This window comes from Marmota flaviventris, chromosome 11 (assembly GCF_047511675.1).
Source record: "Marmota flaviventris isolate mMarFla1 chromosome 11, mMarFla1.hap1, whole genome shotgun sequence".
In the NCBI taxonomy this organism is placed as follows: Eukaryota; Metazoa; Chordata; class Mammalia; order Rodentia; family Sciuridae; genus Marmota; species Marmota flaviventris.
The window spans coordinates 11,290,172-11,304,777 of NC_092508.1; the positions used below are offsets into that span (position 1 = coordinate 11,290,172).

At 45.4% G+C, this 14,606-nt stretch overlaps 1 protein-coding gene across 1 annotated transcript in view; it reads left to right on the forward strand.

Moving 5' to 3' along the window:
• Col4a4 (collagen type IV alpha 4 chain) overlaps nt 1-14,606 on the forward strand; it is a 118,245-nt gene that overhangs the window by 102,720 nt on the left and 919 nt on the right. Inside the window, exons 43-46 of the mRNA XM_027941922.3 lie at nt 1,500-1,625; nt 9,873-9,989; nt 12,450-12,638; nt 13,952-14,238. Of these exons, the coding sequence (XP_027797723.2) occupies nt 1,500-1,625; nt 9,873-9,989; nt 12,450-12,638; nt 13,952-14,238 (719 nt within the window). The remainder of the gene's footprint in view (nt 1-1,499; nt 1,626-9,872; nt 9,990-12,449; nt 12,639-13,951; nt 14,239-14,606) is intronic.

Sequence of the window (14,606 nt, forward strand, 5' to 3'; positions counted from 1 at the left end):
TGAAAATATATCTTTCCCTGTGTTGCCTGTGGCTTCATACCATAATTTATAAAGGGTTACTTTCCAAAGAGTCTGTAGAGTTCAAGTGCGATTTATACAGTACATTAAGAATCGTGCTTGTAATGGTGGCCACATTGTGCTAGAATTTTCTTGCATGTTTTTCAGCTATTATTAAAATCATGATGCACATTTGGATGAATTTTAAGAAACTATAGCTAATCAACTGGTGTGTTATTAAGCGTTCATTTCTTAGAATTCATCACACAGATATTAAGAGTTCTTGAAGCTGTATGACATGTGGTTGACTCTTCAATTTGTTAGTGGTGTGATCATGAGTTATTCACCAAGTTTTCTTACCTGTGACGTTCTAATAACAGTAGCACCACATGTTGCTATTGAGGGAATCTAGTAACGAAGCACTTAGTGCAGGCCTGGTGCCTGAGACTGTTCCGTAGGTGTTGGCTGCTATTTATTGCTCAATGTTATTTCTTATCCCTTGTGGGATGTTTGCAAGGCAAGTGAATGAAGTTTTAGGAGAAAAAAATGTCTTGAAGTTGTAAGTGTAACCAAGAATTTTAAAACATCAGCTCTTTAGTGTGATGGTTCTCAAGGTAAGATTCCCAGGTCAACAACATCATTCACCTCACCTGGGAAGATGTTAGAAATGCAGATGCCAGACCCCACCTCAGACCTCCACTCAGAAACTTTGGTGAACAAATTTGCCAGATGAGTCTGAGGTGCTGAAGTCAGAACTAAGCTTTATAATAGTGCTTCTCAGGCCTGGCTGACATTGGAGTCACCTGGGGTGGTTAAAAACATACAAATGCCAGGTTTCACCCTAGAACACCTGGGCAATAAGTCTAGATTAAGGGTCTTTTGAAAAGCGCTCCATCTGGGTTTTTTTTTGTGCAGCCAAATTAAGGACATTGTGAAGGTTACATCCTGGCTTCAGAATATTTTTAGAGTTCTCCCAGCTTATTCCAAAATGCTTTCAAGGTTGAAAGTCACCGTGTTAGAGCCCTTAGCAATCCTGAAATTTAGTAAGGGACACTAGGAAAATCTACTTGACTACTAATACAGTAATGAATTAAGGACACATTAAACTGAACTTTAGGGACCCACAAGTCCCTCTTGCAATGCCACCTGTGATTAGCACCCCAGTTTTTTTTTTTTTTTAAATGGCCTAAAGATTAGAAATCCTATAAAGATCATCAAATTATCATTGTCTCAGCCAACTGTGCTCCTGCTTCCTCTGATGTCCCATTCACCAGTTATAACAAGTCAGTAACTTTTGCCACAAACACTTTTCTGGAAGTTTTCTGTGAGTCCCTGCAGTGAACAAGACAAGCTCCTGCCTTCATGGAATGGGCACCAGACTGTTGGAGGTTCTTGTTGACATTTCAGGATAGTGTCAGAAACCTCTCCTTAGCTGGAGAGTGCAGAAGGATCTTGTTCATCAACATTGAACCCGTCACACAGGGGGGTGATTCCAATTCCAGGTGAACCAGGGCCACCTGCAGATGTGGATGCCTGTCCCCGGATCCCAGGGCTTCCTGGAGTGCCAGGCACAAGAGGACCAGAAGGAGCTGTGGGGCTCCCAGGACAGAGAGGCCCCCCAGGACTAGGTATGAGACTTACTCTATTTGTTATTTACATAACATATTGCTGAAATGAAAGTTTAGGTGTTTTATTGTATAGCTTTGTGTATGGAGCCTAAACCACTAGTAAAAGTGAAAATGTCCTTATTTATTTCCACATAGATCTAAAGATTTAATCATGCACTACTAGATCCACATACCTCTGAGAAGTGTTTTATGTTGAGCTCCTACTTAAATCCTTTATAGTTGGCTAGCTCTGGATGCAGAGTTTGGAAACCCCTTGGCATGACAGCATCCTAAATGCCTAGGGGGTGTCCTATCAATTACCTTGAATAGCTATTGACTTGGTTTTAAGTGAAAAGCAATTGAGTTGGGCTTTGGTGGAGCAGAAACGGAGCCTTCAAGAAGGGAGAGAAGACGTTTCACTTAGAAGAAGGCTAGGTTGAAGGAGGGTTGCTCTGACTTTGTGCAATGACTGCATTATTCACTCAACCTAACTGTACCTGGTGTGACCACTGTCCAGGCAGCAGGATCATTATGGGTATTTAAACTGAACGATTCTGTGAACAGCATTCTCCAAGTGGTTTATTTTCTTCTCACATATCCCCTCCATGATGAGTAATTTACAAAGAGATCAGGCAGTCTGAGGCTGGGCATCTAGAAGTCACTGCTTTCTTGAGGCCAGTTGGCAGTGCCCATGAGTCCAGAAAACCTGTGTGCAGATTATTAGAAGGTCAGTCCCTCTCTTGTTTCCCCTCTACCCAGCTGTGATTTGGGTTCTTCTTGGTTCACGGACAAAGGAATTAGAAGTAGAACTGAGTTTTATACCACCAGTTTTTCTTGTGATTCCTAAGCATCCAGGAAGTGCCCCCTCAACAGGAGTCTGTGTGATTCTCAGGGGGAAGCAAAACATCTCTGGAGCCTTCCTCAAAATAACAGAGGTTTTTGTTGTTGGTATTTGCTGCATTGTTTCTGTGTTTGTGCACAATCTCAGTGTCAGTTGTAGTGACTTTCCTTAATAGCCTGGGAACACTGGAATTGGGTTAGTGCTTACTTAAGATCTTTTTCTCTGTCACTCAAACCAGGGTAAAGCTCTGTACCCATCAGTGTAACTCACACACTCTCATTTTAAAACCCAAACATATATGTTATGCATATGTTTGCAATATCTAGGGTTCCCCCCCAACAACTTTTTTAAAAGTACTTCTCACAAGTGGAAGATGTGACCTGCAGTGAGGTCCAGCAAATTCAATTCAGCAAATACTTCCAGATTCCCTCTACACTTTGTAAACTACAGTGCTATTGTGGGCAATTCAAAGATAAATAGGATGATTTCTTCCTCCAGGGTCTCCCAGCCTTATGGCAGAAATAGCCAGTGGAACATACGTAACTCAATGGCAGATTGTAATTTGTGTTTTAATGGAGTTGCAGGCCAATGGCATAGAAGAAGAGGGCACAGAGAGGTTAAATCCATGTGGGGGATTGCAGGACTGCTAAAACCCAGCAAAAGCTGGCATTGGAGCAGAGACATAAGTAAAGACTGGGCTTTGAGGAGCCAGAATCATCCAGCAGGAAGGAGTTAGGAGCACAGTGGGGTAGGTTGGTCTATTAACCTGGGAACTAGGAATCAATCAACCATATTCTTGATGCTCTGAGTATGGGAATAGTAGTAACTCAACCCCACTCCCAGAACTGCTGTAGCAGAATCTTCCTTTGAACAAGATCCCCAGGATATTTGCATACAAGCTCAAGTTTGAGAAACCCTAGCTTTATTATATAAATGCTGTCTTTAAAAGATTCAGCTAAGAATAACGCCTTCCATAGCGACTCAGTCTTAGTTGTAGGTCCATGTTGCCTGAAGGAGCTTAAAAAGGGACTGGTGCCCAGCCTCACTGGAGACCAATAAATATGGAAGGAGGTGGAGCCTGATTGTTAGTGCTTTTAAACTTTCCACATCTGACTGTGGCTGGCAGCTGGGTTGAGACCACTTCCTTGCCTCAACATCAAAATTGAGACCAGATGGATGGTTGGATTCACCCATCATGGCAGATTTGGAAAACAATCAAAAATAGTAATTGAGAAAAACAAATATCAAATGGGTAAGTTCTGTATGCTATCACCTGATAGTGATCCTGGGCATATGCAAATTCTCTCTCCAAAAACTGTGAGCTCCCTAAGGAGGCTCTGCTTGCTATGTGGGCCCGGGTGTGATCACCTGCATTCTCTAATTCCTCCTGATGTAGGTTAGAAGGGCTCATCTGCAGGAGGCCATCCCTGGCTTCTTATGTCCTCTCTTTATTGGTGTCCCTGACCCTGCTGGTTGGCAGTAGGGACATCCCAAGGCCAACTCTCTGCCACAGAATGTAATTACTACTAAAACAAAACAAAAATATTGCCTAGTTCTTCCAGGCGAAGCATCACCCTCTCTCCAGGGTCTCTCTGTGTGAACTGCATTCCCCTATGGCCCAGTCCCCCTGGGGCTCTTTTTATCCTACTGTGCGCCTGCTCTGAAGCCATTACTGTCTTTTGGGCCCCTCTTCTTTTACACAGCGTCTGGATTCCTGTTTATGAAGGAGCCCTCTTCACCCTCAATATTTTCCGGTTCCCCTCTCCCATCTGGTCTCTCCTTGCTATCATCCTATCCAGTTACTAAGGAGACAAGTCTATCAGGAGTGTCTAAAGTGGCCCGACCCTGAGTGATGTGGGTCACCTGCAGCACCTGTTGCTTGCTTTCCATGCTTTTCTGAAGGTGATAATTTTGCAGGTATGTGTGGTGGGGGGGTATACCACCCTTTTGGCTGGTTGTGTAGAAATAGCTGCCACTAGAAGAAACACCTCCCCACTCCATGACATTGCTGGTTTCTTCCTGTTTTACTTCAAACCTTCTCTTTCCCTAAGCCAGTTTCATTACCAGGTGCTAGAGCTTGGACTTGCAGAGAAAAACCAAACTTTTGGTTCGATCTTGCCTACGTTAAGCAGGCGACATCCATGCTGAGTATAACTTGGCATCTGATAGGGATCCTCCACCCAGAAGGTCTAATGCTTTCTCCTCACAGATGCCTTTGATCTGCAATGTTTCCTCCCAGCCCTTTCCAGAACAGCACCGTGGCTGCATGCTGAAATCATCTTGTCAGGGGCTCTGAGAATATCTGAGCTCAGTGTAGGGGTCCTTCCCAAAGAACGGATGTTCTCTTTAAAGCTAGTGGAAAGGGATACGGCAGCTCATACCTGGGGAGATGAGGTTCCCTTCCCCCGGTAGGCTCTGCTTCCCCGGGTAGGATGACATCTTTTTTTTCCCTTAACCTCATGCAGAATGCAGCCCAGGTGAGCTGGGATGTGGTAAAGAAAAGTGCTTGCTTAGTATGTGTGAAGCCCTGAGTTCCATCCCTAGTACCACCAGGGGAATAAATAAATACAGTCTAGGCACCATGGGGGCACTCAAATTTGTTTCTAATCCAAGGTGCTCCAAAGGCGTGATGTCAGCACATCAAATATCAGAATGTCCTCACTAAATGCAACTCAACCACCTTGTGCAGGGTGGGGAGAACAGCTGGGGACAGAAGGTAGAGGGAAGCCTCAGACAGGTTGCTGTATTAGAATGCAAGCAGTGAGGGGCACCCATTCCAGATGGTTCTAGGAGGTAGTGGGCTTATGTGAGGAAGGGAAGCAAGACATCTGCATCACCTGACACCTCAGTCCCCTGCTCTGAACTCTCCAGAGCCTCCCTATTCCCTCCAAGGACAAATCCAATATTTGCCTATTACAAATGCCCCCAGCTGCCCTCTTTAGGTCCTGAAGGTGCCATGACCCACTTTCCTCTAGGCCTTTGCACATGCTGTTTCTTCTGCCCAAGTGCCCTTCATCTGGACCATGCTATTCACTTATCAACCTCAAGATCACCTTCCTTATGAGCTTTTCCTGTCTGAATCCAAGGCTCAAGGCCAGAGCCCTTCTCTCTGTGTCCTCTACTTACAATCCTTAGTGTCACATTCATGTCACCAGAGGTATATGTATTTGCTTGTTTGTTCTGTCCATCCTCCTAGGCCAGGGGTTAAAACCATTTCCTGTAAAGATCAGACAGTAGGTTTCATAGGCTTTGGAGCCAGACACCTGATGTGGTGACCTCTCAGTTTGGCTGCTGTGACATACAAGCACAGACAACATGTGAATGAATGAACATATGTCCAGTATCACCGTAGCACACTCCTGGCAGTGGGACCCATGGCATGTGATTTTCTGACCACTGCTTTAAAGACCACAATAACTTTAAGGCAGGCTTTTTCTTACTCATTGTTGCTACCCTTCACAGCCCTGGGTCATAGGAAGTGTTAGATGAATATTTGGGGAATGAATACAGGACCCTCGGGCATAACCTACAAGGTAGAGCATCGTTTCTGAGCCGAGGGTTTCTCAAGTGTTGGCATTTGGAGCCAGATAATCCATTATCCTGTGCATTATAGGTTACTGAGCAGCATCCAGGTTTCTAAACCCCTAAATATCAGAATCGGACCCCTTCGCCATGGGTCAACCAAAAGGTAAACCAAAAATGTCTCCAGATGTTGCCAATCGCCCCCTAGTGGGCAAGGGCAGAACCACCTGATGTTGAGAACTGTAGAGAGAGGTATGTATGGTAGGGGACAGGAGATGGTAGCATTAGCCAAGGGGATAGTTATTTGGTAAAAGGAGGAAAGAAATCCTTATTGTACACGTTTTTATAAAAAAGAAACTAAACATTTTAAAAGGTACTATTTATTGCCTGTATATCTTTCCGGTCTCATTTCTGCACGTTTTTAAAAAGAGATTATTCTATGCATATTCTTTTGCACACTGCTCTTTTTAATGTGCCATTACTTCTATGTCATTACATATTTTCCTACAATATTATCTGTAGTGGCTGCAGAATATTGCATTATTTCATTGTGCCATAATTTATTTAACTACCACATTCATGAATTATTTATTGATTGCTTTAGTGCCAGCTGCTCTGCAAGAAACAAATTAATCCAACAAGGCCCTGCCCTTTGGAGCAACAGGCTAGCAGAAAATGAAGGGATTCACTGAATTAGCATAGCTGTGTGGAGTGTTAAGAAAGGGTAATGTGGGAATCCATAACAGTGGAACTTAACCTGGAGCCAGGGACGGAGGGTCACAAGGGATATTTAAGGCTTTGGTTCTCAAGCTTGATGGAGCATCTGAATCCCCCAAGAGCTTGTGAAAACACACATTGCCAGGCCCCACCCTGGACTCCTGGCTTGTTAGAGGGCGCTGAGATTCCTTATTCATAACAAGTTCCCAGGTGGTACTGCTGCTGCTACAGGGACCAACCTAAAGGAACTGCTTTAATTGAAGTGTTTCCATTTTTCACCATAATAAACAACTGGTAATGAATATCTTTCTGGGTAATGAATAAGCAACCCATTATCACCCATAAGCAGCCCTGATTGTAAAGGAGAACAAACTAACGGTTAGGAAGGAAGATTCTGGGTCTGGACTACATGTGCTGTGCCACATAAGCTCTCGGTGATGCAGTTTCTGCATCTGTTAAAAGGGCTGGTGGTGTGAATTATATGAGTAAATATCAGAGAAAGCACTTAGAACTGACCGGATAAACAGAACATCTTCTTGCTATTTTTAGTGTCAATGTTGTCTCCTTAAGATAAATTCCGGGTAGAATTTCTGGCTTAAAGATTAGGCAGAAATATGAAAAAGATAATAATAACAACAACAACAAAAAGAAGAGGCAGAGATATAGGATTTTCAGAATATACTACCACTTTTATGACTAGAAAGAGTTTAGCTTTAAATTTTAATTTATAATTGGGAACAGTCATTCTCAAAATGTGGTCCCTGGAAAGAGCAACGAGTGGGAACTTGGAAATGTAGATTCCTAGGCCCCACCCACCCCAGCCCTGCTGAGGCAAAGTGGGAGGACCACTGTTTGAGAACTTCTTTGGGCTTCTGTTCACAGAACCAGCAGTACCTGTGCCATTAGGATGTTTCTCAGATGGGGTGGCAGGGGAAGGTCAGAGGCCAGGGACTGGACTACAGGTAATTGCAATTAGGGCCTGGTCTGGGGCAAAAGAGGCTCATGGATGGGCCTTTCAGAGACAGGACAGAGAAGGAAACTCTGTGGGAATATCTGATTTCTGCTGGCTTGCCAAAACCAAATCAACCCTCTCTAAGCCTCCATGCATCCTTTGCTTGACAGGGATGGTGATTTAAGGCACAGGATTTGGGTCTCTGTCTTTTCTTAATTCATCAATTTGATGGGCTGAGGCCCAAGTCAATGGGCTAAACTGGTTTCTTAAATGGGGGGGGGGGGATCTCAGTGAACTGCAGAGATTGATTGGCATCCTCAGCTTTGTCATCCTCACATCATTATGGGAGAGCAGAGGAAGGAGGCAAGATGCAAAGCCACTGAAGAGAGCCCCCTTGGACTTAAAGGTTAGTTTTAAGGTATGTTGGTTCTCTCAGGCCACCATTACAAAACGCCACAGGAGGAGCTGAAACAACAGAGAATTTTACCACAGCCCGGGCTGCTGCAAGTCCAACTTCAAGGTGTTGGTGGGTTTGGTTTCTGCTGATGCCTGTCTCCTTGGCTTGCAGATGGTGGTCTTCCATGTCCTCACATGGCCTTTGCTCTGTGCATTTCAGGTACATACATCCCCAGTGTCCCTTTGTATGTCCAAGTTTCCTCTTCTTGGAAAGACACAAGTCAGATTGGATTATGCCCCACCTGAACAGCCTGATTTTAACTTAATCAGTTCTTCAAAGGCCCTGTTCCTTAGTCATTTATTCTAAGACACTGGGAGTTAGGTCTTCAACATATCAATTTAAGAGGAGAGCGACGCAAATCCGTCCCTAATAAGCTAATTTGTGGAACAGAGAGAAAACAAACAAAATAACAATAACAACAACAACAACAACAAACAAGAAGTAGAGACTAGAAACCTGGAGAGGGCTTGTAATTCAGGCAGCTAGAGCAGTAACTTTCCCAAAGACAATGACCATGTCTGCCACTCTGACCAAATGGAGATTTGGCCAATTAATTGATGTCTGGACAAAAGAAGTAACCAGGCACTTAACCCCTCCAGGAGCATGGTTGCTGCAATGGTCTCCAAGTTTTCATCCTCTGAGAATGTCCCTAGATTCTGAGGGGGCTAGGGTTGCAGCAACCTTTACACTTGGCCTCCTGGAGCTAGGTTTGCTGCTCACCATACCTGATGGACTCCATGGCCTGAGCCTTCTCCCTACTTGTTGCAAGCCAGCCATGGGCTGTGTGTGGTAGCTATGAACATTTGAGCACATGAGGGGACCGGACAGATGTTGCTGCTTTGACTGGACTGTGCGACGTATGTGCCCTTTTCATTTGCTCTGTCTTTGATCCCACAGGGCACCTGAGATGGGTGTGGCCTTCCAAGATGTCAGTCAATCTGCTGGCCACAGGACATCACCAAGCAACCCCCTGAAACCTAATCCCTTGCCTTATTTGGGTTGAACTTTCTCGAATGTCTTTTTCCCTCAATAAATAGGTTGGCTTCAAGCATTCTCTCTCTCTCTCTCTTTCCAACGGATCCCTAAGGTCGAGAGCCATCCCTGATTCCTGCAAGCAAAAGGTCTTTCTGTGTGTTGCATACTTCTTTCGCTGTTTTCTTAGTTATTGATGCAGCCAGCTTTTGTGAACCCAGCTCAGGTCACCAGCCTGACTAGCTGGTGATACCTATTGGCATAAGAGTATACCTTGTTCTACGACTGCTGGGAAGAGTGACTTGGATAATCCACGTGAAGGGATTAGCCTGATACCTCTACCATGGTAAACACTCAATTGAAAAGCTGTTTAAAAAATTGCTGGCTCCAAATTTAACTTAACCCCCCACTAAATCCTATTAAATTTCACTCATTCCTTCATTATGGCTTTAAAAATATTCATTCCAAAGGATAATATGTAATTATAAAAGCCATACATGTTTAAGTTTTTTTCTAAAGGAAAAATACAATAATATTGAAGGAAAATGGAAAAAGCTCTTTCTCAATGGCTCCTAGTCTCCTGCTCTGAGTCAGGCCCAGCCCTTTACAGGCTCATCCACTTAATGAAGAGACTCCTTTGTCCCAGCTGCAAAGTGGAGATGGTATAATTGTAGCTTCATAGCCAAGAAGAACAGATGAACTGGCGCAGCACAGTCAAGAAGGAAGCCCTGGGCTGGCACCTGCGTGCAGGTGGCAATGGCCCCAGGAGCCCTGCTATTCTTACCACTGTCTTGAATTTGTCCACAGGGTGCAAAGGAGAACCTGGACTGGATGGCAGGAGGGGCGATGATGGTGTCCCTGGGCCTCCTGGACCTTCTGGACACAAAGGTGATGCTGGAGAGGCTGGTTGCCCTGGAGCCCCAGGTAAGGGTTTCTGTTTCTCCTCTTTTCTCTGATGCTGGGGACCTAAGATGCTCTGTCCTCCAAGCAGCTTTGCAAACAGGATGTTCTTAGAAGTATTTGCCTTAGAAACCAGCTTAGCAGGTACCAGGGAGACATGAGAAGTGGGTGGCTGCGTCTCCCATATTCAAATGGATGCAAAACCATCCAACAGATCTAGTTCATAAATCCTGTCAGCACTCTCCCAGACTGCTCCGCGTCATCATGAATGGCTCGGCTACTGCAGCTGTTCAGTTTTCAAGGTCCTGAAGGGCCCATCAGCCTGGTTTACTATGGGATTGCCCTTGAAAGACTGCTGAGGATCTTGGGCACAGTGTGTTTCCAACCTGCGTCACTGGCCGTATGGCTTGGCCTGTGGTTTTTTGAGTTTACTTCTTATCCATGTGTGTATGTATATAGGTAGAGAGGTGGGTAGGTACTGGGAATGGAACCAAGGGGCATTTTACCTCTGAGCTACATCCCCAGTCTTATTTTTTGAGACAGAGTCTTGCTAAGTTGCCCAGGCTGGCCTCAAACTTGTGATTCTCCTCTCCCAGCCTCCCAAGTTGGTGGGATTATAGGCGGACACCCTAGCACCTGGAACTTGATCTTATTGAAATAGCTACTGATACATATAAATATATATAGAATACAGGGCTCTTAAGGAAAAAACTGGGGGAGCAGGTAAGAGGGGAGATATGACTCTTCAGAATATAAATCTGAACTATAATGCAGGGGATAGGGGTGTAGCTCAGTGGTAGAGCACTTGCCTAGCATATGTAAGACCCTGGGTTCCATCCTCAGCACATCAGAAGGAAAAAAATAGAGAGAAAAAAAAAAAACAGGTAGCATTTCAAGCATGAGGACCCAAAGACTTAAGACACAATCTTATCTTTGGAGAGCATCTGTCAAGGGAAGTCCATACCTGGTTGGTAATGAGCAGTAATGAGCCAGGAGGGCTGGGTGGACAGCGCCTGCAGCAGAGTGGAGCTTGGTTCTAGAAGATGCGGCTTTGGCCAGTTGTTCTCTATACAGATGCACATCCAACACGCTTTTCTTTCAAGTATGAGATTTTGAATTGTGAAATCTTTACAGGTCAAACAAAACACATGAGCAGACCTGATTCAGTCCACAAGCAGCCACTTGGTAATATCTGGTTTACAGTGTAGATGGGGAGAGCCTGTCAGTCTTGCAGGAACAAGTTGATTAAAGCAAAACCAAAACACCTTTCATTTCAAAGTCTAACTTCACCTTTTGTTCTTGGCAATTAGAAAGAGCCAGTTGGCCTGGTCACAGGTCAGCCCCTTTAGAGTGTCAGAGGGGACAGACTTTGCTTGCTTTTTATAGAGTGCTTATTTCCCATCTGCCAACAAGAATTCTAAAACTAGCCCTTCCTTCCACCTCACTCCCTTATAAAAGAAGAGAACTTTGCAAGTTCAAGACCAGCCTGGGGGAAAAAAAAAAAGGTGTGGGGGTTAGCTCAGCGGTATGGCAGGCACTCTGTGGCTCAACCCCCAGGAGAGAGAGAGAGAGAGAGAGAGAGAGAGAGAGAGAGAGAGAGGGATGTGTGTGGATCCCAAGCCCCCTCCTCAGAATGGAACCTATACTATAATGTTTTGGTGTTTTGGAGGCAGAGAGGCCTGGCACTTGTATGAAGACCAACTTTGAGGAGGCCTGCCCCCAGCCAGGTCTGAGAAGGCAGGGAGACCACACTTAAATGTTCTTCTTCTTTTCTTGCCAGCACTTACTACTTCCTAAGGTGCTTTACAACTTCCCATTTTGTTGTGCTTATTGTCATTTCTTTTCCTCAAGTGGCATTAAGCTCAGGGAGGGCAGGGATTGCCCTGTTTTCTCTTTTTATGCGAATGTAGCTCAAGCACCTAGAAGTTGCTGGTACCAAATACAATCATCCCTGAGGATTCACGAGCTGCGGTTGGTTCCAGGACTCACTGCAGATGCCAACATCCAAGGCTGCTTTCCTCGGGCATACTATTTGTATATGACCTATGCACATCCTCTTGTATACTTTAAATCACTTCTAAACTTCTTTTAATATCTTTTACCATGTAGGCGCTATGTAAGTAGCTGTTATTCTTTGCTGTTTAGGGAATAAGGACAGGGGAAAAAGTCTGCATGTTAAGTACAGATGCAATTTTTTGTTTGGAGTAGTTTCAATCTATGGTTGGCAGAACCCATGACTGCGGCAACTGCAGATGCAGAAAGAAGATGGCACTTGCTGGAGGAGTCGTGTTTGTGCCTATTGTGGCACTTGCTGGAGGAGTCGTGTTTGTGTATATGCAGTTGTGTGAGGGGAATACTCCTGGAAGTGGCCTGTGTCCTGCTTCCTTCCCTCTTCTGAGTGCTCAGTACAGCACTGGAATAGAGGTTCTTGGAAATGTTTGTTGAACAGAACCCCCTAAGCTTTTCTTTTCTTTCCTGCTCCAGGCCCTCCTGGTTCCCCTGGTGATCCTGGGCCCAGAGGAGTTGGCCCTGGATACCTCAGTGGCTTCCTCCTAGTACTCCACAGTCAGACAGCTCAAGAACCCTCCTGCCCTGTGGGCATGCCCCAGCTCTGGACCGGGTATAGTCTGTTATACCTGGAAGGCCAAGAGAAAGCTCACAATCAAGACCTTGGTAAGGATATATCACAAGATTCCCTTGCCATTGGAGAATCATACCTCAGGGTTAATATTATAGATTCATCATTTATGAGATTATTATTACTTCAAAAACTACTATGCTATTTGCCAACTATCTTTTGAGGTATCAAGGAAACTTATTCTGTTTATAGTTATTATTATCTGGCCACCTATTATTCGTTACAAAAAATAAGATAAAATAAACAATTTTTCCACAGTAAGGTAAATATAACTCTGTCATAAAAGGCAGTTTTTACTCCCAAATGTGAACTATTTAATCAGGACCTGGGGAGTTCCTGGATTTCGTACATGTACAACGGCACATGGCCACGCCTGGTGGTTATACCTCACAGCACCTGCCAGCACCACTCCCTGCTCGACTCCAATTTGTTGTTAAACTGCAGGACTTGCAGGCAAGGGTTTAGGTATTGGGTTCTGACAAACACTGTCTTTCCAAGATAGCAGTGGTTGAGGGGCAGTGGGAATTGATGCACCAAGGGGACTGTGACCCCAATGTTAGAAAGAGAGTTACAGGCACAAGCCTAGGGTGACAGCTGCTCACACATCCATCTGCCTTTCTCCTTGGGTTCAGCTGTGACCTTTCCCATCACAGTTCCCTTGAGCACCTGACAGGAGGAAGAAGGAATATTTGACGTCTTTAATCTGCTGCCTTCTCTTCTCCTCCCCATCTGTGACCAGTCTTGCTTCTGCCCTGGTCTGGCCGGATCACCCATCCCACAGCCCCTTGCCCTCTGGCCTTCAGACCCCCCTGAGATGAGCAGACACCCAGACACTCTCTCTCCCACCCATGGTTGGCCTTCTTCACTGCTGTACCTTCTTCTTCTAATAGTCTCCTCCATCTCCAACCCTGACTCATATATATATATATATACTCAAATATATATATATATATATATATATATATATATATATATATATATATATATATATATTTCAAGTCCCAGCTTCAAATAATTCCTCCAGTTGTCATTCCCAGAGCCCCAGGTACCCCTCCTTCATAGGGTTGTCAGGCTGAATTTTCATTGTCTGCCTGCCTGTCTGCTCCGCCTGGGCCCTGAGCTTCACTTAGACAGACAGATGATCCCATGCACCTCCAGCACCTGCCCATTGCTGGGCTCACGGGGGAGGGAAGAGCAGAGGAGGGTTGGCCCACGCGGTCTCACCACCACGGAGCAGGCTGTGGCATGGGCCTCCACAGACCAGAGCAGGTGTCTGCTCATGCCCTGTGTGGAAAGGTCCCCTTGCAAGCACAGGGGGCTCACACTGGTGTCTCTCCTTTGCTCGGAGGTCTGGCGGGGTCTTGCCTTCCGATGTTTAGCACCCTGCCCTTTGCCTACTGCAACATCCACCAAGTGTGCCACTACGCCCGGAGGAACGACAAGTCCTACTGGCTAGCCAGCGCAGCGCCCCTCCCCATGATGCCCCTCGCAGAGGAGGACATCCGCCCGTACATCAGCCGCTGTGCCGTGTGCGAGGCCCCCGCACAGGCGGTGGCGGTGCACAGCCAGGATCAGACCATCCCCCCGTGTCCACGGGCCTGGAGGAGCCTCTGGATCGGGTACTCCTTCCTGATGGTGAGTGCCCTGCCCTGGGGTCTTGTCACACCTGCTGTGTTCTAGCACATTCTCTGGCCCTTTCTGTCTGGGTTGGACAGTAATTTTGCTCATTCTGTGCAGACAGCAGTAGGACATGAGGTCATGAACGCCATTACAAACCACAGTAGGTCGAGATACAGGGCCACTATTATTTTTTTATTGTCATTTTTTTTTTTATCAGTTTGGTAGAATTTAGAAAATGGATTTGCTTTAGCTATTGGCAAAATTGGCTCCGCTGTGTGCTTCCTACTACTTCCCAGCGGGTTGTACTTTGTTCTTTATGGAACGATTTACAGAAAAATGTTAACAGCGGGCCCAGACCTGGGCATGGCCCCGAAGTGGGTATG